Raw genomic sequence first — 25,102 nt, 5'->3', positions numbered from 1 at the left:
AACAGATCAACCCAGCTAGTCCAGCGCGATCCCCTTCACCTGCACAGAGCGCAACGCCGCTGACCCCCCGATGACCTGCAGTGCCAGGCCATCCGCCGCCTCGTCCGGAAAGATCAAGTCCGAGATGACCACCTCGCCGTCCCCGCCAAAAACCTCTACAGAGCAAGTATCGACGAGAACCCGGATCTTAACCTGCCCCGAGGCATCTGGAACAAGCGGCGCGCTGTGGACACCTCCTGCGGCCGGGTCATACGATGTGTCTCCACTGGCTGTGCGGTCCACGGAGAGAGTCTCGTTGGAGCTGTCGTACCGAATAATGGTTTCCTGAGAGCCGGCCTTGCGCACCGCGAGTTCGAGCACAGAGTCCGTGTTGGGCGAGAACGTAAGCTGGATATCCAGCGCCGTTCCATGCACAGACGAGAGGAGGACCTGGCCCGGGGTAATCGTCTGGTTCTGGATCGTTGCCAGCGAAGAGCTGACTGTGCCCAATTCGCTGACGGGCTGCTGGACAAAGTATCGCCCGGATCCGCTCTCGTGGAGTGCCAGAGTCCGCGGGAACGACAGCATCCCCTTCCACGTGTTGGTCGGCGGGCTGGCGCCGTAGCTGTTGGCAATGGCCGCGAGGATGCGTCGCCCGTCAGAGGCCTCGACATTCTCCCAGCTCAAGGCGCCGTCGAAATCCCGGCCGTGATCGAGCCACAGCGTGGAAGTGTCCACAGAATCAGGCTGGAACGATGTCCCATCAAAGGAGCCCGTCAAGGCAAACACACCGTTGCCACCGGCCGGGGACCCCTGGGCGGGCGTGACAATCAGCACCCAGGTTGTCTCGTCTGTGCCCTGAATAGGCATCTGGAACATATCGGGCACTTCCCACCCCTTAACACCCGATGGAAGACCAGCTACCTGGTCTGCCGTGAGATCGCTCGCCCATTTCCACTTCAGGCCATCAGCCGAGGTCCAGAAAGTCAGCTTATCCTGCCCGCCGTGCGCGAGGACCATGATCCAGTTGCCAGAGGGCTCGTGGAAGAACACCTTGGGATCACGCGTCTCCAGCCCCCCAGTCTCGTCGTGCGGAGCCTCCTGCGCCGCGGAGATAATCGGGTTTCCCGGGAACTTGGTCCAGGTCTCGCCGGCATCCACGCTGTAGGCGAGCCGCTGGTCCTGGGTGCCATTGGACGGGAAATAGCCCGTGTAGTAGGCGAGATAGGGTGGGCTCCCTGCGGTACCGAGACCGGATATATTCTCAGCATCATAGTAGGCCGTTCCCGTGAAGGCTTCGACGCCGTTCTCCGCGGTGATTGCGAGGGGCTGGTGCGTCCAGTGGACGAGGTCGTTGCTGGTCGCGTGGCCCCAATTAAGGTTCCCCCAGACGTTGGCGGTGGGGTTGTGCTGGTAGAAGAGGTGCCAGGTGGAGTCGATTTTGATGAGGCCATTGGGCTCGTTCATCCAGTTTTGCTCGGGGACAAAGTGGTACACTGGCCGGTAGTCGGCGCCAAAGGCCGGGACGGCCAGGAGAGCCAGGACGGGGAGAAGCATGAGGAGCGATGGATTGTAGAGCTGTGCTGTGATAGATTCAGATTGATTGAGCCGTTATACACATGTTTCTACTACAACTACAAGGCCTTTATGTACCTTGTCGCATTCTACATCCTCGAGATCTTCCCAGTTTACGCGGACGTCCGCGACTGATCAGCAGTACAGGTTACGCGTTTCATTCTCCAGGGAAATAGAGATCGCCATCCAGCATCCATCCGCAAAGTAACCGGCCTTCCCACGGGGTTGAAGCAATCCCTATGTATGTACATCATTTCGGGATACCGTTGGGGTAACCCCAGACACGGCCCCGCCCCAAGCGAGCCTGCACTCCACCTCGCGGAGAGGCTGGCGGATTCCGCGAGGTCAACCCCTCATGGTGAGAAACGTCTGATTTCCTCGCGGTTCATGTCCTGCAGTTCCGCCGACTCCACGATTTGAAATGCCCTTGCAGCACGACTCCGGACCCCGTGCGCGATTTTTGTGTCTCTGCCGCCCGCTGCGGGGTCTCCATCCTTCTAGAAAGGCTCATAGATTAATTCTGTGGAGAAGTTATTTAGGCCTTCAGCGCCTTGCTCCGCGATCCGACGCTCGACTGGGCAAATTCTCCGTGCCTTCTTCCTCCACTTGTCTGACGATTCCCTGGCTGTATCCAGACGGACCTCAGGCTACTTCGCGCTGCAGACTATAAAAGGCGGGACATCAACCCACGTCACAAACAAGGTATACCCACACCCAACTTTCCTCTCAATTCACATTCCCTCCCCAGCAAGCACAGCGAACGACCCGCGCTGATGAAGCTCAGCACCCCCCTCCGGGCCACAGCCCTCCTCTACGGAATGCTCCCCTCCCCGCAGGTGGCCAGCGCTGCGCCGCCGGGCCACAAGGCCTACACGGAGCTGTACCGCCCGCAGTACCACTTCAGCCCGGCCAAAAACTGGATGAACGACCCCAACGGCCTCGTGTACCATGACGGCGTCTACCACCTGTACTACCAGTACAACCCTGGCGGGACCACGTGGGGGGCCATGTCGTGGGGCCACGCGACGAGCAGGGATCTCACGCAGTGGACGGAGCACCCGGTTGCGCTGCAGGCGCGCGGGTTCCCGGACAATATTACGGAGATGTATTTCTCTGGTTCTATTGTTGTTGATGAGCGGAATACGAGTGGGTTTGGGAAAAAGGGAAAGGTGCCCTGGGTTGCGATGTATACGTCTTATGTATGTGCATTGTCCTTGTGCTCGCGGGGTGGCTTTGGCTAATGGTTTTTTTTTTTTTCACAGTATCCCTTAGAACAGACGCTGCCCAGTGGCAAACACGTCCGCAAAGACCAGCAGGCGCAGTCCATCGCGTATAGTCTCGATCAAGGCATGACCTGGACAACGTACGACGCAGCAAACCCCATCATCGCTGAACCACCAGCCCCCTACCAAGACCAAGTCCTGGAGTTCCGTGACCCCAACGTCTTCTGGCACGACGAGACCCGCCAGTGGATTGCAGTACTCAGTCTGGCAAAACTCCACAAGATCCTCATCTACACATCGAACAACCTGAAGGACTGGAAGCTGGCGAGCGAGTTCGGACCCGTAAATGCAGTCGGCGGTGTCTGGGAATGCCCCAGCATCTTCCCACTGTCTCTTGACGGTGGAGACGACCTCAAATGGATCCTCATGCTCGGTTTGAACCCCGGTGGGCCTCCGGGCACAGTCGGCTCCGGATCGCAGTACATCGTCGGCGACTTCAACGGAACCACCTTCACCGCGGATCCGGAGAGCATCTATACCCCGGAGGATAAGGACTCCCAGGTCGCAAACTGGCTCGACCACGGCCCGGATTTCTACGCAGCCCTTGGGTTCAACGGTCTCCCCCGCGACAAGCGCACGGTCATCGCGTGGATGAACAACTGGCAGTACGGCGGGGTCATTCCGACGGATCCGTGGCGCAGCGCAATGTCAGCCCCGCGGCACCTTGAGCTCAAGACGATCGACGGAAAGGCGACGATTGTGAGCGAGCCCGCGGCACGGCTGAAGACACAGGGCGGCCGGACATTTACCTTCCGTCGGCTGGACGGTGAGCGCGAGCTTGGCCGGCTGGGCAAGGCGCTGGAGATTGAGCTTTCCTTCTCGAGAAAGGCATCGGAGGGGGAGTTTGGAATCGCCCTTGCTGCCACGAAGGATTATAGCCAAGAAACCCGGGTTGGATACGACTTTGCCGCAGGGCAGGTCTTTGTTGACCGGTCTCGCTCGGGCGAAGTCGGCTTTGATGGCACGTTTGCGAGCAGGTACTATGCGCCGCTGGCCCTGGGCGCTGATGGGCGTGTCTCTCTGCGGATTCTGCTTGACTGGTCCAGTGTTGAGGTCTTTGGGGGTGATGGGGAGGCGACCATCACCAGCCAGATTTTCCCTTCCAAGGATGCGGTGTATAGTCGACTCTTTTCTACTGGCGGAGAAACTGGTAACGTCAAGGTGGGCGTAAAGGAGGTGCGCTCTGCGTGGCGGTAGATTAGCACTGGCTTTCAGGCGAAGGAGAGCTAGGGGTCGCTTAGTTTAGAAGGACTCGGAGCCGTGATTAAGTGGAATGCGTGGCAGAGAACTATCAATAATATAGACTGCTTGGGAAAAGATTCCAAATGACGATTCTCACGATTACTAAACGTAGTGCAAGTCCTCCACAGGGTATAAACTTTATACTATAAAGACGCCACTTTGCTCCTCAGACCCTTGCTGGCCTATATTGCTTGCATACAAACGGGCTGACCAGGATCATCGGTAGTTACGTGTCAGGTACACAAAGTCCCCGAACGAAATCGGCCCGAGCCTCCGAGCCTCTTCAAACGGTCGACAAGGCAGAATAAAACGGATAAAGTAGGGGAAACTGAAATAGACATATCCTTGAGTTGCGTGGTAAACTGCTAACTACACTTCTGACCCCTGACTATGTCTAAACGATCCTTTATCGACCGGTGCATATACTGCACCGACGGACTAAACTCACCGGGCCCCTGCAAAGCGTCCACCGATCCCTCGAGCTGCTCCCAAAGCGGCGACTGCGCGAGTAATCTTAGCGTCGGCACCTCCAATGCTCCGAGCGTGGCAATCAATACTGTGTATATACTGGGGACACCATGTGAGCGGACGGTTCAGTCTCGGGGAACAGGAATGTGGGCACAGACCTTGCACATAGAAACCAGGCCTTGGGCCGACATAACGCGAGGGCAACCGTACCTGCGCATAGGAAGCTGGACACCGACTCGAAGAAGAGAGGCGCGTAGGGCAGAAGCTCCGGGTCTGCCGACCCATTCAAGATGATGCGGTAGAGCGCCGGCCAGTAGGTTGTTACTTCGTACATGTGGTACTTGACCCGATGGATTGCGCCGTGGATACTCTCGGCCAGAGCTGGAAACTGCAGAGTAAGACCCAGCGCGGACATATCCCGCAAGCCACTGTTTACGCCTGGAGCATTGTCCGCATAGGAAAACGCATCCTTGGATGTCATCGACATGTCTGTTGCGGAAGTCGCGTACGTGTCCAGAGCCTGTTGCAAATTGACCTCTACCCCAAGGCTGGACGGCTCCGACAGCGCCGCATCCGGGGAATGAGCTTCGCTGTGGGGGAAGATGCCTGACATGGTCGAATTGGAGGTAGTATCCCAGTCGACGGGGTAATTCCTCGTATCCATGCCTCTTGTTGTTGAGGCCGTGGCTGACCGGCTGCGTATTGTTTTTCCCGAGCAGGCAAGATTCAGATGCATCGATATCTCACTGGGTAGCTGTTAGGCCAGGATGGGGTGTATTCCAGGGATGAACGGACCTCATTATTAGGTAGATGGTGCATTCCAGCCGCGAGACGAGGTGCGACTCCGGCGACCCCTCGGGAAAATACCCACTACTCTCATCAAGACGGTTAGACTACTAATCACATGGTAGTGGGGAGACTGTAAAACGTACCCTTTCAGGAAGGGCTGCAGTTTCAGACTGGCAACCTGAGCATATTCAAATGACTGCCTGGGCTGCAAGAGGCAGGCGTGGTATATACTGAAGAGGAGCAAGCACTGGACACTTGTCACACTGCATTCGTGGACCACTTTGGCCATTGTGGAGAGGGCGATCTCGTAATGTGACGCATGGCGGCGATCCTCGACGAGACTGGAAATCGCGGCGACGAGATGCGAGAGACACGATACTGTAGAGTGAGGAGAGAAGTCGAGTGCGAAATCATATTGTAGAATGGGATACCATGGCTGGATGCGCTCTTGGAAACAACGGAGAACGCTGTCACCTGTGTAAGCCGAGACTCCCGTGGGGTGAATGGCTCACGGTGTGAAACCTACAGCTCAGGATCAGGGTCCTCGATCCAGCCCGAGTTGGCCGGAGACACCGGCAGCCGCGAAGTGCCAGTCTCCAAGCGATACAGAATAGCGGCTAGATTCGACGGCAGGCCGAGGACCTGCATGGAATAAGGCGATTTCAGGGCGAGTGGAGGACAATCCTGCAAGGCAACCACAGGAGGCGTCTTGTCACCCTGTGAGGACGGCTGCGATCGGGACCCCAGCAGTGGGGTGATGAATTCGAGTCTTTCTCGTATGCTCATGAGCTCCTGGACCAACCTGCAACAGGCACTCAGCCACCAAGTTCTTCTTGTATGATATTAGACACCTACTGCGAGGGCTGAGGGTTGGTAGCCTGCCCATAGATGCAGTCGGCACCCTGAGAGACGCAGAACGAGCATTTTGGTCTGGCACGGTCGCACCGTCGTCTGCGGAGCCGACAGTGGTCGCAGGCCGATGTTGTTCTAGATGGGAGCATTGTCTTGGGAAAGCGGAATGGGCTTCACCCATTTGTGTGGAGATGATCTGGGGATATGATCTTATGATGGACTCATTGAGCCACCAGGGTCAAGCCACGGACTGGCTGGAAGGACGGAGGTGACTCCCGGTTTCAGGTAGCGTCGCGTGCCTCTGGAGTGTGTAGTTTCTCCGAGTATTCTCCGAGTAGAATTATTGATCAGTGATCAGATTCTCAGCTGCAAAGTCATTGGCTGATGGGCGACAGTGGCGAAAGCGTCCAACCAGAGACGCCAGAATCCGCCACAGCATCGCGGAGCAGCTCCTCCGCTCCGCGAGACCCTCGATCGAGTCTCTCCTGGCCTATCGCTGGGCTCCAGCCCCCATGGGTCAAAGTCTATTGTCATGGCCGATTCCTTCTCGAAGTTTCTCCAGCTTCTCCACACTCGGTCTTGCGGAGAGAGTTTGACCCCTCCTCCTCTTTCCCCTCTGGGTTAAGCGGGGATCTGCTACATAAATCCCCGCCAAACCGCGGAAAATGCGGGCTCGTCTTCTTGCTTTTCTGATTCTCCGCAAAAATTGACACTGCTCTCGACAATGTGATTGCGACTCACCATGCCGGGCTTGCAGAGTTTCGTTTCGCCTGCGCGTTTGGTGGAGCAGTATCGCCATGCAAAGAGGACCGTTCAGCGCCCCGAGGACCCAGCTGCTCTAATCTTAGAAGCATGGTCGCAGGGCCTGATGACTGGCTCACTCGTCATCATGGCTGCAGTGACCTTTGCCAACATGCGTCCCGGTGTCCTGCTGCATAAGCTGATTTTACTCGAGGTAGTCCTGCCACAATTGCTGCATGGATACCACTAACTCAGACGCACCCTCGCATAGTTGATCCTAGCCTTAGCCCACGGAACATTTATATTTGCTCCAGACCCCGTATACGGATGGTACCTGGCCTCGAGCGCGATCGGACTGATCATCTCGTGGTCGCTGCACAATGTCATTGCGTGGATGAAGAATCGGCCCTTCATGGGTCGCAAGCTTTCTCTCTTCTATATCGGCACAATTATCCTGGCCCAGCCGTACTGGGCGACCGAGATCTATGCCAACTTTGCCTACTTTAACAACATCAATCCCACCGTCTACCAGAAGATTCGCCCGTGGGAAGCATTATTCCGGTAGGCACTGTCACCCGGGCCGATCGTCTTATCTTGTAGCGGCGTTGGCTGACCAATGGTTGATTCAGCGATCCGTGGTGGATCTATACAACATGCAATCTCTTCTGGGTCGTCAAGACCCACTACAACTTTGGCCTCATCGAGCTGGTGCGCGAGTGTCCCCGCTTCGGGCTCATGCTCGGCTCAATGTGTCTGTCCATCGTATTCATCGCTCTCGATGTGATTAGCGTGACGGGGGCACTCCGAGAGGCCATGCCACTGGGTATCAATCCCTTTTGGAAGGTGAGCTCCTATCCCGAAACCGCTCTTTTTATGGAGCTGACGGGTCCCTTTGTCTTCAGCTTTGCTTCATGTTCAAGTGCCTCTGCGACACGATTATCCTAGACGACTTCAAGACCGCGCTTGACAAGCTCAGTGTCCGATGGCTGGCGAGAAATGGGATGAACACTGTACATACACTAGGTTTGTGATCCTCGATTGTCCGTTTTTCCTGTTCATCTTCTCATTGTCGCGCTTCTAGCCTTGAGAGACCACCCCACATTCAACGAGGAGCATGGAATCCAGTTGGATGGAGGGGATGATTTTCCAAAGCCTCAAATCAGCGCGGTACATATTCCGTGACGAGAGTGTACTATTTCATTAGCTTAGTCGAGAATCACGGCATCCTGTATATAGAAATAAAGGGTCATACCATGTTCGCAGGCGTAATCTGTGAGGAGAGACATTTTTTCAATCCATTCAACAGACTCCGGGGGCCCCGGTGGAGGGAAATTCTCACCCTCGGGGCCGATCCCGCAAAGTCAGAGACGCTGACCGGGGTCCCGACAAGTTCTGGAAAGAACAACCGGCAGCCGGCGACCCGCCCTCGGACTCCTCCTCTCCGAACTAGAAGGAGGGGTACGCTGCCTGACCACTCACCGGGACATCCTCGGGCGGGTCCTTGCTGTAACCGAGTGAGGGAGGTTGAGCCCGAGCGCCGACTGTCACGTCACACTCCCCTCTCTCGTCCCTATCACACGACGATCCCTAGAGGCTGGTTTCTCACTGGCTGCAGGTGCTCCACACGGCGAAACAAGTCGAAGTCTCGCTGTGCCCGAAGCCGTCATTGGGCAAGTCCGGCCTGCCCATTCGCCGGCTATTCTTCCCCCCCCCGCTGACCTTCCCCGCAGTGTGTGAGATAAAGATGTTCTTGGTGTGTTCTAGAAGGATGGCGCCACGGGGCAAAGCAGTCAGGGACGCATGTGCTGACTCTCATTGGATCCCCCGCGGCTGACCAGGCGATGCCGGTGCTTGTAAAAGGGGAGTGCAGAATTGTATTGCGAATCCTGAATCCTGAATCCTGAACACCGGGGACACACACACATACACCACTTGGCTCTAATTTGCGAAATATGCTCGTATCATGGCCGACGCACGCCTTTGACAGAATCAGAACGGAACCGTTCACAGAGGCAATGGATTCCGACTCTCTCTGGGCCCACGAGACGAAGAGACGACGGAGCGCTCTCGCTTGCAACACATGTCGGGGACGGCGGACGAAATGCGATGGGAGGCGGCCAAAGTGCTCGTTCTGCGTTGAACGAGGCAAGGAATGCGTCTACCAGGAGGCTCAGGACCTCACCCCGTCTCCGTGAGTGCTCTGCCCGTTCCACAAAAGACAGGCCTGTCTCTAACTTATCCAGACTCAAGGCGGAGCTCTCGAGGCTCTGGGAGCAACTAGACCACATTACGGCGGTGTTGCAGGGCCAGCCTTCGTTGAACTCGCCCTCTGAATCCGCGGGACACGAACCTGGCCCATCCGATCCCTCCGTCGCCTCGAGCGGCTTTCCATTCATGATCCTCCGGAGTGAAGCCTTTATGAACATGACTGGGCTTGAGCAATCGCTGTCAGTGATGTTCGAGCATGTGGAGCGCGGACGAGAAGCAATCCCCGCTCATTCGAGCGGGGCGAACATTGTGGTGGTCAATCTGGAGGACGCAGGAATGTAGGTGGATACTGGTTGTGGTCCTGTTTGAAGGGAGACTGACATTAGCATCACCTTTCAATAGTCTTCTGAACGCATACATGGACCACATTCACATTTGGTACCCGATCCTGCCAACAGATTACACCGACGAGTTCATCCAAGCGACAAGTGCATGTTTTCCCACCTCTGTGTCATCCTGCCTTGCTCTGCTTGTTTTGGCCATTGGCTGCGTGGTGGGATGCGAATCCATCGCGGATGCCAGACACAGAGGGCCGGAGTCGGTATACATCGACGCGGCTATGGGGATGCTTCCATGCGTTCTTGCAGATAGTAGTCCGTCGAGTGCGCAGTGCCTACTGTTGATCGCTTTATATCATTTGTGCTATGCACGGCCCTGGCAGGCGCATGATTTCGTCGCAATGGCCTCGTACAAAGTTCAGAACTATCTTGCAAAGTAAGTCCGGGCATCGGAGCGAGGTGGATACGAGGGCTGACACTCGATTCACCCAGTGAGCTGGATGTCGAGAGCGACCCCGTGCAGAGGTCGATTGTAGCCAACTGTTTCTGGTCAGCGCTCTTGATGGAAAGGTTCGCCCTCCTACCAAGCTCCAGACAAGCAGATACGCGGAACTGACCCTCTTATAGTGAGATTACTGTGCAGCTGGACCTACTCGACAGTGGAATTTGGAGCATGACTTCGGTCGCCCCGGCCCCAACGAGCTCGCCCATCTGGTCTCGGAATTCATCTCCACCACCCGAGCCCCGTATACCCACCAGGGACTTTTCATATTTTGTTGCGGAAATTGCAATGCGCAAAATGCTCCAGCGCTGTACGTGGTCCACAAGCACCCTGGCGCACGGGAGCCACGTCTACGCGCCCATCGTCGCGGCCGAGCTCGAGCGGCAGCTGGACGAGTGGGTGCAGTTCCTCCCAGAACACCTCCTGTTCTCTGCGCCCCCTGTCCCTGGCATCATCGGATCTAGCCCGCGCTGGAACTCCAATTCGGCGCAGGCGGATTTCCTCGGAGCGCAGTACTATGCCTTCAAGGCGTCCATATATTGGCCGGCCGTCTACGAGGCGATTAACGCAGGACATGCAAACATGGAGCTCCGTCGCCACTGCTCGAATTTTTTTACAAGCTATGCGGCGTTTATTCCGAGTGCGTCGGCCGCCGTGGCCGTCTGCAAGCCGAATCTCTGGACTCTCTGCACGAGGTAAGACCCCAAGCGTCCAATCACATTTCGAGTCGTAGGCAGCATCCCGAGCTGGATCCCGATGGGCTGACTGAAATCCGAACCATAGTGTGTTTACGATATCAATGGCGGCACTTGCGGGGATGATGGAGCCATGTCTGTTCGGAATCATCCCGCCAGAGGCCGTCACGGGTCTGGACCTGGCAATTCGAGTCTTTGACGGCGTCGCGGAGGTCAGCCCGTCGTTAGATGAAATGGGCGCGATACTAAGGGAGAGGATACACCTATATCGATGTAATTAGAGATAGATATTATAGACATGATAACGACGACTCGGTTTAAGCGTTCCTAGTTTTGCATTCAGAGCCAATCCATCCCCTTGGGGGATTCCCCGGACCTGTTGGTGCCCAGGGGGTACGCACTTTGCCCGCGTCGAACAATTTATCCTCACGCTATGATTGGTCTGTACATGTGTCTGCGCCCGACGAGGAGCCCCGGTCGGAGAGAGACACACCATCGCGGAGGAATCCCCACCTCTCCGCTAGACTCGACCCGGCCCACTGCACGACCGGGGATTAGCAGGCCAATGGCGACATCGGGTCGGAATCGGGCGCAGAAACCGAAATGAATGGGTGAATACACGGGGAAGACACCTCTCTCCGCAGTTGTCCCGCGAACTACATAAAGGGCCCTGATGTCCATCCCATCGAACAGCATCAGGGCACAGATTCCAGAAATCCACCAACGCATCCGAATCTGCCACGCTGCGAATCGTACATACAATGGGTCTTTTGTTTGAGAAGCCGGCGGGCACCGAGGGCAAGGCATGGCCCGCCATTGTCATCTCTGGGTTTGTTGCTTTTGGTGGCATTCTGTTCGGGTGAGTACCGCTACTCTGCCCCCTCTATACGTCTCCAATCTCACGTCAACTTTTAGCTATGACACTGGCACCATCAGCGGTATCCTCGCCATGCGCCACTGGGCCGAGACCTTTTCAACCGGCTACCGCGACAGCACCGGCCAGCTCAACGTCACCTCCAGCCAGTCCTCGGCCATCGTCTCCATCCTCTCCGCGGGCACTTTCTTCGGTGCGCTCGGTGCCGCCCCCATGGGCGACATCATCGGGCGCCGCTGGGGTCTGATTGCCTCGAACGGTGTCTTTGTCCTTGGAGTCATCCTCCAGACCATCGCAACCTCGATCCCTCCGTTTCTTGCCGGTCGTTTCTTTGCTGGGTTGGGTGTTGGCTTGATTTCTGCGCTGGGTAGGTTACTTCTTATGTCGATGCGAGCTGGGCAGATTGCTAACCAGGTGCCTCGTGTCCAGTCCCCCTCTACCAATCCGAAACGGCCCCCAAATGGATCCGCGGCTTCATCGTGGGCTCGTACCAATTCGCCATCACCGTCGGCCTCCTCCTCGCCTCCGTCGTCAACAACGCAACCCACAAGCGCGACGACTCGGGCTCCTACCGCATCCCCATCGCCGTGCAATTCGCCTGGTCCATCATCCTCGTCGGCGGTATGCTCATCCTCCCCGAAACCCCGCGCTACCTCGTCAAGCGCGACAACACGCAAGCCGCCGCGCGCAGTCTCTCCAAACTCCGTCGTCTCCCGGAGGACCACGAGGCCGTCCGCCAGGAACTCGCCGAGATCCAGGCCAACCACCAGTACGAGATGAGCCTCGGGCAGTCTGGGTATCTCGACTGCTTCCGCGGGAATCTTCTCAAGCGATTGATCACGGGCTGTCTGCTGCAGGGGCTGCAGCAGCTCACGGGCATCAACTTCATCTTCTACTACGGGACGCAGTTCTTCAAGAACTCGGGCTTCAAGAACGAGTTTGTCATCACTCTCATCACCAACTGCGTCAATGTCGGCTCCACCATCCCGGGCCTGTACGCGATTGACAAGTGGGGTCGTCGCCCGGTATTGCTCCTCGGTGCCATCGGCATGGCTGTCTCCCAGCTCCTCGTTGCTGTCTTGGGAACCACCACCACCGGCCAGGACGCCGCGGGGAATATCATCGTGCACAACGACGCGGCGCAAAAGGCCGCCATTGCCTTTATCTGTATCTACATCTTCTTCTTCGCCGCCTCGTGGGGACCTATTGCCTGGTAAGCATCTCTCCTCCATATCTCCTCCATCTCCCCTTTCCAAGCGCCCCCGTGCTAATAACCATATTCTCCAGGGTGGTAACGGGCGAAATCTTCCCGCTCAAGACCCGCGCCAAGTCCCTCTCCATGACCACCGCCACAAACTGGCTGCTGAACTGGGCGCTCAGCTTCTCGACCCCGTACCTGGTCAACTACGGCGACGGCAACGCAAACCTGCAGTCCAAGATCTTCTTCATCTGGTTCGGGTGCTGCTTCATCTGCATTGGGTTCGTGTACTTTATGATCTACGAGACCAAGGGCCTCACCCTCGAGGAGGTCGATGAGCTGTACAATGAGGTCGGGAGTGCGAGGGAGAGTGTGGGGTGGAAGCCCCGTGTCACGTTTATGGAGAGGCGCGCCAAGGAGGCGGGGATGATCGGGGCGCAGGATAAGGGGGGTGTTGGCGTTGGAGAGCATCTTGAGGTTAAGGAAGGGGATGGTGTGTCCGTCTAGGGATGAGACGGCGCTTGATGGAGAGGGAATCGGGATCTGTGGATGATGCTAGTAGGGGTTGATCCAAAGGGTGCAGAGTACGGTGTCGTTACCAGAGGAATATGGTTGCAGGTGTGGTTAGAACATTGACAAGCTAGTCAGTTGTCTTGTATGCGCTTGAGGTGTCAGTCAAAGCTATGCTTAGATTATAATACTCTTCTTCACCATTACACAACCAAGGGTCCATTTAGATGTACTTTCCAAGATAATGGTCTTATCCCTGATCTGACTATAGGAGTTTGGAATATTTCTTGCCTTTACTTGATTACATGACTACCTTTGTGATAATCGCAATCAACCGACTCGAGGATCTTCCCCTTTATCCCATGTCGGGCAGCCACCGCGTGATGCTGGCTTTTTTAGCCTGCTGGCTTCTAGATCATTCTAGCCCTTGTAGAAGAGGACGCTAGTTTATACGCAGGCAGGAATGGTGTCTGCAGTGGCCCCCACAATTACTCGACTGTCAGGTGACCACGCTGGACCCATGGAACTGTGACAGAATACGAGGCCACTTACTCAGGTGATTCATTCCCTGACCCATAACAATTCGACGACTCCACCACGGCAGAAAATAACATTGACATGGCAAAATCAATAGAGTACCTCCCTCAGGATCCTCGAGTTGCCGTCTGGACAGAGCTCCAAACCGCCCGGACGAATGGATCCAATTCGGACTACTGGACCGAACTTTTCCAGCCCTTAGTCCACGCTGTCGGCCACAAAGAAACAGTCTGGGCTAGAGTGCCGGACAATCCCGACGTAGTACTCCTTGCCACATGTAAGAATCCTTCTCCTCCCAGTTAAATACAATCTAACCACCACCGCAGTATGGTGGACTACATCCGAACTGCGCTCGTTCGAGGCCTCCCCCTCCGCCCAACTCTACTATAAGACTCTGCAGCGTGAACAAATAACTCGTGTATCCACCCGTGAAATAATTTATGGCTTCGCACACTAGTTCCAGCGCTTGAAGTCCTTCTTTGTACAAATATTCTGGGTCTACTTTGCTGCGCCCGTCTCAGAATCTCTGCAGTCCAGGTGTCGGAACTTGCTGGCATCCGTCCACCAGCCTTTAGGCCTGGCGTTCCGCTCAAGGAGCATTTCCAGACCCATCTCCCTGCTTTGCAATGGGCGACGGAGCCGGAAACCTTGCGTGAGAATCACGTCCAGGTACTGCTCTGGCCGCACTTCCGGCGGGATAAAGAGAAGGCCGAGTATAGGCATGCATCGTATGCTCAAAAGAGGTTTCTCGTGCGGCTGGAAGGATTGGGTCCGGTGAAGTGGAAATAGGGGATTTATCACTTTGCCAACATACCTAGGCTCTAAGTAGTGTTCTATCTGCTCTTAGGTCCGGGGTTCAAGTTGTCTTGGCGTTGCAGTTAAGAGACGCTCTAGCGTAGGCTGTCAGCCTGTCTCCAAAAGATGTTCTAAAAGGATCTACTATAACATGGTTTTCGGGTCACCTTTATATCCACTTCCAGTATCTGTGCTTCGCCAACTGCAGGCTTTGTTTCACAACAGAAGTGGCTCCAAGGAAGAAAGTCAATTTTTCTGGTGGTTACCCATAGCTGCTACATTCTGAACAGGGCGGTGGAACAGCTTGGCCGCACCTGGAGTTCCAAGGGACTTCCGACGGAATCCAATGCTTATTTCTTGATAAAGTATTTCCCCCGGTGCTCAGACTAACAGGCCATCTTTACCCTTCCTCTGCCGTTCATGATCTGTGAATGTATCAATTCGTCCTAGTGATATGCGTCCTTTTGTTCTATAGTCAGCTCTTTACCAGAAAGGCGCTATACTAGGTGCCAGCGATTGCCAAACAGATCTCAGTTGACCACCCCTCACGGTGGTGATATTCGCAGTCAATCGCCCAATTCATATTATACCACACAAGTAACGCCTTTTACATTACACCGATTCCACTAGCCACTGTCGACATTATCTTTCAGGAGCTTATCGAGATGGTGTACTTGTCTCATACCCCAATTCGCTTGTTAGTTTCATTATATATAGTAGGGTCTACAGACGTAACAAATGCTGTATATAGCGGGGTGCTTAAAGCAACGAACTCCAAACCTTCAACGAATCAAATAAAACAGTCCGGCGCTGTTTGATTCAATTGAAGAGCCCAGCTGGCCATCGTCAACGCCCACATGTGATTCTGCCTTGCCGGCAGTCTCCCTTTTCCCGGTTCTGATAACAGTAGGATACGCTAGGATACGCTCTGGATGCCGCGCGAATCATCGTATCGCATTGCAGCGAACTATCTGCATGTACTCAGCTTGGCTAAGCTTGTTGTGGTTAAGATGCGGCCCGGAGGCTTGGGGGATCCTGCAGGGACACCAAAGCGATTGGCCACCGGCGATTTGAGCCCCTGCCGGCCCAATCGCGGAGAACCTCATCGAGGGGAACGTGTGCGATGGCTTCAACTAACCAACGCGACCTGAATGGATTTGCTTTTGCGGTAAAGTTAGGCGACGCGAATGTTGCTGTCAAAGGGTCCAGCCATAAATTGAGCCGCAGCCGCCGCCCTTCGTGGACCCTTCTTTTTCTCCCTGCTGAACAACAGATTCCCTCTTATCTTTACTGTGTAGGCTCGTTTAATTGATTCTGAGAATATGTTTTGTCGCCTTGCGACCCTTTCCGCCCTTGCCGGGCTATGGATATCGACTGTTGGTGCTGTTGATGCCATCACTGCCAGTTCCGATGGCTGTGTGGACAGGTCTGGTATGGACAAATGCCTGACCACCGCCGAAAGCCAACTGGGGGATTGTGGTCAGGATGCACAAGGCGATCTTCAGCTCCAAGCTTGCATGCTGACCTACGACGTTACACTCCTTGGCTGTTATATCGAGAGCTGTTGGAATAAGGTTAGTCACTAGCACACTGCTTCTTCCTCTTGCTCTTCTCTTCAGTCCTGACCAGTGTGCGCCTTTCTGTAGGTATACTCCTGCGAGTACCAGCTCGTGGCCGTCGACTTCCTCTCGCGACAATATCCACCCCCGGAGGACCCCCTTCCATTCTGGCCGCCGCCCGACAACGCACCGGGAGGCTGCGTCTGTAACTTTGGTAAAATATACGATGGCCTTCTCTCATCATTGGATCTGCTGCAATCCACCTGCAACCAATACATGACCTCGGTTTCGTCCTTGCAGACGTGCCAGTGCTGTGCGTGGAGCGCCGCCCTGTCCGCGTAAGTTCCCATTACTACCATCCGCACCTAGACCCTGAATCTCGACCTCGGCGCTAATAGTATAATGCGATGAACAAAACAGATTCTACGGAACATGCCCCGGTTACGACCTGACAAACTACGGCCTCTCGGCCATCGCCAGCACGGCCGCAACCACCGAACAGATGACAGGCACCTGCCCCGACCTGACCTCATCCGTATGCCAGGGGAAATTCGGCATCGAGTCCTTCGATGACGGCGCCTATCCCGATCCCGCCAATCTCCCGGATCCAGGCAGCAAAGCGCCGACTACAACCGAAGGCCCCGGGCCCCTGACCTCGCCTCCGGGGGGAGAGACCATGACTGTAACGGTTTTGGATACTGTTTACACGCTCACGGCTGCGGGGTACGATGCTGGGGATGTTGAGGAGAGTGCGGCGTCCTCCCCGACGACGGACTCGTCTGACGAGGAGTCGGCTACCGAGACCTCGACTGCGAGCACGAGTGGTTCGGCCTCAGACTCTGGTGATAATTCGAGTGGCGGCTCTAGCGGTGAATCTACAGACTCGAATTCTGCACATAGGGATATGTCGCTTACGGCAGGGATGGGTCTTCTTCTGCTTATCACCGTTGCCTCGGTTGTAGTGGTTTTGTAAATAGGCGGAGGTCTTGAAGACCGCGCTGGAATTTAATGCGTGACTTGTCCTAGCAACTTATCTCTCATTGCTTGATTTTAGTAGGCGAATTGGGATCATCTCGAGTACTTTTATTTCACAATGGGGGAAAGGTCCAGGGCAGCTTATGTCGAATTGAAATATGCCTACCTTGGAGCTATCATACAATCCATCGCTAGATTGGTTGTTATAACACATTTTTGGCCGACTGGAAGGTTGATAGCTTATTAGTAGAAACCTCCAGCTAATGGATCACATCAAACTGCCACTGGAGCTGGCACATCAGTTGGGTCTCAACGTTAAAAATGCAATAGTACATCGCGCAGTTGAAGGGAAAAAAGAGACAACCGGAAAACTGGGCCACTATGCCATATATCAAACGTTACTATAGAGTTCCAATATTCGTACTAAGCCAGTGAAAAGATCTCGTTTGCAATGACCAGAAAAGTATACGTTACGCAATGTACTTGATCTACGGCCAGCACGAGTATAACCCGGCCTGTTCTGCGTACAGCCTAATTGTGCCCAGCAATTCGTTCTTCTTCAATGGTTTCTACCTGTGCGGACCTTGCATCATTTATCTGCCCTCAATATTGCCACAGCCACCCCTCAATAACCAGAACTTCAGCGCCTCATAGCTGCACACCCTAGTCAAATCAAACTCGACCCCAAGAGAACCCAAGCAAAGGCAGCCATCGACCCATCCACCAACTTCCGCACTTCAAACGGCCACCTCCTCCAAATGGATCGGTGCCTCGGTCTTGGGGGTCTGGAGATTTGCTCGTACCTGCTCACTCGCTGCCCTAAAATGTCGAGGAGAAGCACCGCTCGCGTACAGCTCGTCCATTGTCTCAAAGGAGACGCCCTACGCGAAAGGTCAGTTGGTTTACCACTCCAAGGCCCATCTGATCTCCATCACATACCTTGGTCTCTGGATACAGGAACCACCCGCCAATGGCTGCGATTAGCCCCGTTCCGAGGAAGATGAACCCGACCTTGCCGCCGAGATTGCCTGCGTCAGGATTGATCTGGAAACAGAGTGTTAGCGAGATGTGCCCCACAGAGTGAAGTGCGGGGTAGCTGAGAGAGGAACAAGTACCATGTATGGTATAGTAAACTGCATGACAAGCCCCCAGGCCGCATTGGTGATGGTGACCAGCCCCTGCGTGGTACTCCTTAGGCGCACCGTCGCAATCTCCGACGCGAGGACAAATCCCACAGCGCCAATGGACAGCTGGTAAATAATCGCCCACACATAAATGAAGACAATAATCGCCCAACTCGCTTTCCCCTGATCCGGAACGCATCCCAGGATGCCGATCAGCAGGAGCATGACACAGAGGACAAACTGCGGCTTGACGATCATCGTGCGGCGTCCGATGATCTCCGTCAGCGGGAAGGCCGCGATGCTCGCGAGCAGCATCACCACGTACAGGACGATCGACGCGTCAAAGTAATCCTTGACCCCGATCAGGTCGAGGAAGTAGGTCGCGTACCCGATGACAAAGGTCGCGCCGATCATCTGCTGCCCGCTCGCGGCGAAGATGGCCGTCAGCGTGCGCTTGCGGTTCATGCGGTTGAAGCACTCGGCTTCGGCGGCGAGGTTGAGCCCCGCGAACGTGCGTCGGCGTCCGGTGGTATCCTCTTGCGCGAGACTGCCCTGGATGGCCATGGCCTGCTCGTTTTCGGATTCCATCCGGCGGACCTCGACGCTGTAAAAGGCGTCGTTTTGGAAGCCGTAGACGCGCTTGAGGGCTTTGCGGGCGGCGGTGGTCTTGCCGTGGCGCACGAGCCAGTAGGGGGACTCGGGGAAGAAGAACCAGCCCGCTGTCAGGATTGCCGGGAAGATGTACATGCCGACTACTGGGAGCCACCATTGCCTAGTGCGATTGTTAGGACCTGGTGCTTCCGGCTATGGAATGGGCACAAGACTCACCATTTCCCATCAAGATAGCTGCTTCCCCTGGACACAGCGGCGCTGAGAAAGCGATCAGCACCAGTACCTTGCATGACCAAAGAGACACTCACATGGCAAACTGCCCAAAGACAATACTGGTGTTGAAGAAGCAGAGAAAGAACCCTCTCAGCTCCGGCCGACACGTCTCGCCAATCCACAGAGGCGAGATGGTAAACATGATTCCAATCGCAATTCCTAAACCGTATCAGCATTGCCAGACACATCCACACGTACAGCGTCCGCCAAACCATTAACACCTCGTCCCGCTAGATGAACCCGCCAATCCGTCGCCAACTGCTGGAGAAGCACCCCCGCAACCGAGATCGCAGACGCAGCCAAGATCCCCGGCTTTCGTCCGTATTTCTCCAGCAACGGGGCATAGATAAAGGTCGAGACGATCTCGCACGCCGGCGCAATGGAGTTCCACGCAGAGAGGTAGCGAGCAGGGATAACGTGCGAGCCGTCCGGTTGCAGACGTCCGAATTGTTTTTGGAATTCCGGTAGTGCGGCGAGTTGGCCTCCGGCCACGATGTCGAAGCCCTGCATGATGACTCCGCTGGAGACCCAGAGGCCTAATTCCTACTAGTCAGCGGCGGCTTCTCGGAAAGGATTGATTGTCTGGTGCAGGGCGCACTCACACCAGAAGAAGAAGCGCTTCTGCGACTTGAGCATGCGCCATCGCTGGCTTGCGTCGATGATCGAGTAGTCGACCCTGCGGTCAGTCAGCCCTAGCCCGGCAAGGGGCTTGCAGGTATAGGGGCTTACCCGTCGATCCAGGCTTCAGAGTTGTTGTTCATGTTGAATCCACCAGGGTGAGTAGATAATCATGCGGTAATACACATCATATCAATTGCCCCGGACCCCGGTGGTGTGTGGAGTGCTTTTATGTCGTGCAAGCGGGGCACCATGGGGTATGGAACGTGCACAGGGCGGCCCCGTGTCCTAGACGAGGTCAGACTCCGGAATCCGGAGGGCCTGGCGTGACGTGACAGACCGCGGAGTCTGGCACTTCTCCGCGAGGAATCCCGGTCGGCATGAATCTCGGGACGTCCCCACAGCAAGTCGCAAGGCCATTGGAAGCCCGGGCCGAGGCTGGCAACTGTGGGCAGTCAGTGGAAGCTCACGAGTGGACCGAGGACTCAAGCCATTACTGGATCGCTAAGCTTCGAGACCAGGCTCTAACCCGCATGTCTGACCGGCGCAAGGTTTCGGAAAAAGTCCCCTCTGATGATTGACGGAATATTCATGACCCTGTTCAAAATAGATGATGTAACTCCTCTTTGGCCAAGTAGAGACGTTTCGCAGGGAAGGATTAGAACTGGGAACGATTAACAACTGTAGCTCTACACTAGGAATCCTCCATGAAATTCTCTTACCACGTATCCAAGCATGAGACGCTAGAAAACACTCCCCGCTTGCTATCTCGGAAGTAGCTTTGGATGCATGAAAACCTGCGTAATAGAGTACCTAGGTCTAAAATCTTAGAAAACTATGGTTTTAAGACACCTTTTTTTTTGATATTCTAAGCGATTTTTCAGTATCTAGGAGGTATCTACTATCTATATCTAAATTTCTAGTATATCTTTACATATAATATTTAAATTATCTCACCTTTTAGAATCCTTCCCTTCTTCAAACCGTTCCTAAAAGTGGGAAGCATTTCATTCTCACTCTTAAGCACGATTTGGAGGTGGAGTCTAACGGTAGGGGCAATGCTCGTAAAAAATAACGCTACGAGGCCGAACCCTTTCGAGCGAATCATTGCAAAGTCACCCCAATGCTTCCCTGCGAAACGTGTATTGATCTAATATTCATGACCCTGTTTTAGTTGTTGGAACATCCCTGGCCTAGTGAGAAGTTTATTAGAGTGACATGACACCGTCAGTGATGCGCCTGAATTACTAATGCTGGAATGTTCAAGATTGATGGGCACAGATTTATTGATTCAAAGTAATATGCTAGCTTCCTATGAATCTCCATCCCTTCCTTGAGTATGCACTGTTGTGGGCCTGGTTACCACGTTTTGGAGTCGTCCATCTACTGCTTTAGGCTGCTCAAGAACCGCTGGCGGATATCCTCACAGATCTTGACATTGTTCAACGCCCGCTCCTTGGAATCCTTTGCCCGCCGCTCCAACCACTCATTCCGATCCTTGACAAACGCCGCGTACCGCTCGCGGTGCTGCGCCAGCTTCTCCTTCCTGTCCGCACTCAACGCCGCAATCTCCTCCTCCGTCGGCTCCGGAATCGGCGCGACATCGGGCCGCCTCGGCAGCCGCTTCTCAACCGGCAAAATCTCCAGCTTCGGACCCGGCAGGGTCTGGTACCAGTACGCGGTGCTCGACCAGTCATCACGCAGGTGGTTCGCATGGCCCGTTTCCAGGGTGACCTTGATGCGCTTGCTGAAGCGGACAGGGTCGGCGAGGTGCCAGCGGTAGCTAATCTGCGTGTTGGGGACGTCGTCCTCGTGGATGATCGTGCCGCAGAACGGGTACGCGTTCTTTTGCATGCCCCAGCCCTGCGAAAAGTAGTCTTCGCCGCCCGTGCCGTGCATGCTGGGCGGCCAGGTGTCGTCGTCGATGAAGATCATGTCGTCGCCCTCGCCCCACCATGTCCCCTGTTCGTGCCAGACCGAGTGGTTGCAGCCAATGTAGTGGCCTGCCCCCTCGGTTTCGAGGATGACGTAGTTGCCCGCGCCGTCGAGGTTCTTCACCTGCGTTTCCAGGCTGTTGGTCTGGATCGCCGACGGGGCCCAGCCGTTGGTCGGGTTCTCGCGGCGCCAGTGCGCGTGGAAGTACAGCGTGTCCTTGGGGAGTGGCTCCGGGTAGAGCTCGTAGTCGATGTAGAAGTACTGGATGTAGGCCTCGTCGTTTTGGTTCTCAATCTCGATGCGGGCACGCTTGTTGAACGGCATGGTGAGGTAGCAGTTGAACGCCGCGGCTCCACCAAACTGCTTCTCTTCCGACGGCTTGACAGAGACGGTAAAGGGCAGCGACTGGAAATTGGCGGCCATCGAGTGGCCCAGGCAGAAGAAGTCGCCGATCGGAGCCAGCACGTTGGGCGTCTCGGAGTCGTCCCAGTACATCTTGATCAGGACCTTGCGGTAGTAGTCTGGGTCGCTGACCTCGTAGTTAAGGCCCAGCGCGTTGTGAATCTCCATCATGGCGACTCCCGATTTGGAGTATGGGATCAGGCCCGGTCCCAGGATCTTTCGGCATGTCTGGACGAACCATAGATGGGTGATTGCGCCAGGGCCCTGCAGGTCGGCCAGCACAGCAGTCTCGCCGGGTAGGACAACAAAGGCGTCCTCGTTGAGTCCGCTTTGATCCCAGCTGGCGACGCGGGCGCTGCGAGCGACCCGTTGCTTGGTGATGTCTGCGAGGAGATGGTTTCCGATCGATGAAGCCATGATTGGTGGTCTGGAAGTGGAAAAGGTGAACGATGTGTGGCGTCCTTGAAGGATGAGGAGCCTAGAGCGTTTATAACATTGTCCATGAGCATAGAACTGCAAGGTATATCCCCCGTTCCCGAATTGGAGACACGCGGAGTTGGAGATGGACTCCGCGCCCCGAGCCGAAACCTGGAACGCGGGGTTCGCTTGTGACCCCGCGCGGTATTTCAAGCCCACTCCGCACTCTGCCCGGCCGCACCCTCCACACATCTCCAACAGCATCAAAATGGCCAGGCCGCGGAAACGACTGACGCTCGCCTGCGATACCTGCAGATCACGCAGGGTCAAGTGCGATGGACAGCGACCATACTGCGCCCCCTGTCGGATCCGGGGGCTAGACTGCTTCTACCAGCAGCTGCCCGAGAGCCCAGCGACCAAGTGTGCTTCACCCAATAGAGACTAATGACGCAACCTGAGCTAAGATAGTGCAGAGTAGAAACCGAGCTGGCCAATGTCAACCTGCGCCTCGACTACCTAACGATGCTGCTATCCAAGCAGCAGCCCACACCCCTCGTCCAGTCCCACCAGGGATCCGCATCCCGCACCTTACTCGGCTCCCATGAAGACTCGCCCTTTTGCCTGCTGGCAACCGACTCCATCATGCGCGTGCTAGGGCTGGACGACGGCTTTGCCCGCGGACTCATCCGGCTCGAGCGCGCAAACCTGCTCATCGGGGCAACGACGCCACCGGGGATGTTTTTCTTTTCCCAGCAGCAGGTCACCGACGCCCTGGCTGCCTTCTCCGACCGCATCCATGGCTACTATCCTATCCTTCCGCTGGACTTTTCCGAGGCCTACTTTGCCACCTTGTCGGCGCCCCTGGCTCCCTCGTCTCGTACATGTCTCGTGCTCCTCGTCGCAGCGATCGGCTGCGTTGCGCATGACCCCGAGACGCGGGGTCCGTACTTTGACGCGGCGCTTCAGTCTCTGCCTGTGGTTCTTGCCGAGTGTACGCTGACGAGCATCCAATGCCTGATCTTTCTGAGCATCTACTACTGCTGCCTCTTGAAACCATGCCAGGCCCACGATTATTGTTTGATCGCCTCGTTCAAGATTCAGAATCTTTTCAAGAGGTGGGCACTACACCTCACTGAGTACATAGAAAAGTAATTTCCCAGACTAACCCTGATAGTGGACTTCAAAGCACAGATAATGACAGCCTTGAACTGACCCACCGAGCATACTGGGCCATCTTATTGCTGGAGAGGCAAGCCCGCCCACCCCCAAAGCCCACCGCGACATTCCATGACAAAGACAACCCAAGCTGACAGAGAGGGACCCCAAATAGCGAACTAAGCGTGCAGCTCGACGTCGCCAAGAGCGACATCTGGTCCCTGGACGAGTACACGCCTCTCCCCAACTGCCGACGCACATGGCACTTTCCTCCCCAACAGAGCACAACTAGTAGCAGTACAATTACTAGTGCCAGTCTCGCCCTGGCCGCCGCCGTCTCCCCCGCAAGCGCCCACTCTGCCGACAGCATCACCAGCACAAGCACAACAGCCGACCAAGCGCAGTCCTTCTTCCTCGCGGAAATCGCCATGCGCCGCATGCTGCACCGCTGCAACTGGGCCATCACGCAGTCGCCCGAGGACGGTACACACCGGTACGCGCCGGGGATCGCTCTCGAGCTCGAGCGCCAGCTCGACGAGTGGTACGGATACCTCCCCCCGAATATCCAATTTACCAGGGAGCGGGAACGGCCAGAGCGGCAGCACCAGCAGGAGCAGGTAAGCAGTAGCCCCGAACAGCCGTGTGCTGACCGAGGCGGAGGCGTCGTCGGGTCGCTGTCCAACTTCCTCAACGTCCAGTACTACTGCTGTAAACTGTCCATCTACTGGCCCGCGGTTTTCCAGGCTATGCAGGACAGTGGTGTACCGAGCGCCCAGCTTCTCGACCACTGCCAGCGCTTCATCGACTCGTACGTACAGCTTCTACCACGCATAACTTTTGCCGTGGACGATTGTATGGTGTACAAGTGGACTCTTTCTGTCAGGTAAGAGGAAGGACTGTCCCTTTCGTACTCCATTTTCTCTACTTCTGTTATTAATTCTAAAACAGCTTCTTCACGACGACCATGGCCGCCCTCAAAGTGCTCGAGGCCCCGAGTCTAGCTGGTGCCAGCCGAGAAGCACTCCACCAGTGTCTTTCGTCTGCTGCGACTGTGGACTGGAGGGGTACGGAGGCGAGTCCGTCACTGGGGGTGTTGCAGCGGACTCTAAGCGAGCGCCTGCACGAGGCGGGTCTGGGTCTGGGATAATAGGGTGTCAGCGGGAGCCGAGCCCTTCCCAGTGCTGTACTGTATTAATGTGTATCAAATAACTCTGTACCAACTCTTCCTATCATGAGCCGCTTCCTAATGTACATAATGCATCCTTGTATCAGCTCCCGTACACAGAAGGTATTCCCTCGGAACTGAGCTGACTGAATGAACTGGATTTGATTGTTACAACGGCCCACCTCTATGCTATTAGTGCTGAGTAAAGTCGCCTCGCTACCACTCCGAATATAATGGCTAGGCATCCAACGGGTATATCCAAAGCTTAGAGAATAGAATAG

At 55.6% G+C, this 25,102-nt stretch overlaps 11 protein-coding genes across 11 annotated transcripts; 7 read left to right on the top strand and 4 right to left on the bottom strand.

Moving 5' to 3' along the window:
- Positions 1–15: 15 nt before the first annotated feature.
- On the bottom strand, positions 16–1,536 carry BJX68DRAFT_274382 (glycoside hydrolase family 32 protein; the record flags this gene model as incomplete). Its single annotated transcript, XM_071047652.1, has 1 exon — positions 16–1,536. The coding sequence occupies one exon, from the start codon at positions 1,534–1,536 to the stop codon at positions 16–18; it is 1,521 nt and encodes a 506-aa protein (XP_070901451.1).
- A 938-nt stretch (positions 1,537–2,474) lies between these two features.
- On the top strand, positions 2,475–4,034 carry BJX68DRAFT_274381 (glycoside hydrolase family 32 protein; the record flags this gene model as incomplete). The annotated part of the gene is made up of 2 exons (XM_071047651.1): positions 2,475–2,753; positions 2,817–4,034. 2 exons carry the CDS (start codon positions 2,475–2,477, stop codon positions 4,032–4,034), a joined length of 1,497 nt encoding a protein of 498 aa, XP_070901450.1.
- A 595-nt stretch (positions 4,035–4,629) lies between these two features.
- BJX68DRAFT_264482 (uncharacterized protein) lies at positions 4,630–6,337 on the bottom strand (the record flags this gene model as incomplete). The annotated part of the gene is made up of 5 exons (XM_071044971.1): positions 4,630–5,293; positions 5,343–5,417; positions 5,480–5,803; positions 5,863–6,138; positions 6,192–6,337. The coding sequence occupies 5 exons, from the start codon at positions 6,335–6,337 to the stop codon at positions 4,630–4,632; spliced, it is 1,485 nt and encodes a 494-aa protein (XP_070901449.1).
- Positions 6,338–6,887: 550 nt separating this feature from the next.
- On the top strand, positions 6,888–8,211 carry BJX68DRAFT_232047 (uncharacterized protein). Its single transcript, XM_071039429.1, has 5 exons — positions 6,888–7,143; positions 7,201–7,490; positions 7,559–7,772; positions 7,832–7,952; positions 8,011–8,211. Exons 1-5 carry the CDS (start codon positions 6,931–6,933, stop codon positions 8,109–8,111), a joined length of 939 nt encoding a protein of 312 aa, XP_070901448.1. The 5' UTR covers positions 6,888–6,930; the 3' UTR covers positions 8,112–8,211.
- Positions 8,212–8,881: 670 nt separating this feature from the next.
- On the top strand, positions 8,882–10,953 carry BJX68DRAFT_264480 (uncharacterized protein; the record flags this gene model as incomplete). The annotated part of the gene is made up of 6 exons (XM_071044970.1): positions 8,882–9,120; positions 9,173–9,475; positions 9,540–9,911; positions 9,968–10,045; positions 10,103–10,672; positions 10,761–10,953. The coding sequence occupies 6 exons, from the start codon at positions 8,882–8,884 to the stop codon at positions 10,951–10,953; spliced, it is 1,755 nt and encodes a 584-aa protein (XP_070901447.1).
- Positions 10,954–11,433: 480 nt separating this feature from the next.
- Positions 11,434–13,251, top strand: BJX68DRAFT_253873 (sugar porter family MFS transporter; the record flags this gene model as incomplete). Its single annotated transcript, XM_071042799.1, has 4 exons — positions 11,434–11,531; positions 11,609–11,913; positions 11,976–12,759; positions 12,834–13,251. The coding sequence occupies 4 exons, from the start codon at positions 11,434–11,436 to the stop codon at positions 13,249–13,251; spliced, it is 1,605 nt and encodes a 534-aa protein (XP_070901446.1).
- Positions 13,252–13,830: 579 nt separating this feature from the next.
- BJX68DRAFT_232042 (uncharacterized protein) lies at positions 13,831–14,928 on the top strand. The gene is made up of 2 exons (XM_071039428.1): positions 13,831–14,068; positions 14,118–14,928. The coding sequence occupies exons 1-2, from the start codon at positions 13,873–13,875 to the stop codon at positions 14,246–14,248; spliced, it is 327 nt and encodes a 108-aa protein (XP_070901445.1). The 5' UTR covers positions 13,831–13,872; the 3' UTR covers positions 14,249–14,928.
- A 980-nt stretch (positions 14,929–15,908) lies between these two features.
- On the top strand, positions 15,909–17,118 carry BJX68DRAFT_264478 (uncharacterized protein; the record flags this gene model as incomplete). The annotated part of the gene is made up of 3 exons (XM_071044969.1): positions 15,909–16,160; positions 16,233–16,483; positions 16,566–17,118. The coding sequence occupies 3 exons, from the start codon at positions 15,909–15,911 to the stop codon at positions 17,116–17,118; spliced, it is 1,056 nt and encodes a 351-aa protein (XP_070901444.1).
- A 542-nt stretch (positions 17,119–17,660) lies between these two features.
- On the bottom strand, positions 17,661–20,027 carry BJX68DRAFT_232040 (putative MFS alpha-glucoside transporter). Its single transcript, XM_071039427.1, has 8 exons — positions 19,859–20,027; positions 19,732–19,805; positions 19,342–19,665; positions 19,165–19,288; positions 19,073–19,114; positions 18,236–19,016; positions 18,060–18,164; positions 17,661–18,001 (listed from the first exon to the last, which is right to left on the bottom strand). The coding sequence occupies exons 1-8, from the start codon at positions 19,888–19,890 to the stop codon at positions 17,858–17,860; spliced, it is 1,626 nt and encodes a 541-aa protein (XP_070901443.1). The 5' UTR covers positions 19,891–20,027; the 3' UTR covers positions 17,661–17,857.
- Positions 20,028–21,014: 987 nt separating this feature from the next.
- Positions 21,015–22,322, bottom strand: BJX68DRAFT_232038 (glycoside hydrolase family 172 protein). The gene has a single exon (XM_071039426.1). It carries the CDS (start codon positions 22,253–22,255, stop codon positions 21,131–21,133), a length of 1,125 nt encoding a protein of 374 aa, XP_070901442.1. The 5' UTR covers positions 22,256–22,322; the 3' UTR covers positions 21,015–21,130.
- A 428-nt stretch (positions 22,323–22,750) lies between these two features.
- On the top strand, positions 22,751–24,965 carry BJX68DRAFT_232037 (uncharacterized protein). The gene is made up of 5 exons (XM_071039425.1): positions 22,751–22,921; positions 22,975–23,616; positions 23,676–23,750; positions 23,832–24,539; positions 24,605–24,965. Exons 1-5 carry the CDS (start codon positions 22,770–22,772, stop codon positions 24,801–24,803), a joined length of 1,776 nt encoding a protein of 591 aa, XP_070901441.1. The 5' UTR covers positions 22,751–22,769; the 3' UTR covers positions 24,804–24,965.
- Positions 24,966–25,102: the final 137 nt, after the last annotated feature.

Source organism: Aspergillus pseudodeflectus (assembly GCF_044049435.1).
Source record: "Aspergillus pseudodeflectus strain CBS 756.74 chromosome Unknown BJX68scaffold_11, whole genome shotgun sequence".
In the NCBI taxonomy this organism is placed as follows: Eukaryota; Fungi; Ascomycota; class Eurotiomycetes; order Eurotiales; family Aspergillaceae; genus Aspergillus; species Aspergillus pseudodeflectus.
This window is presented reverse-complemented; position numbering and strand designations above follow the sequence as displayed.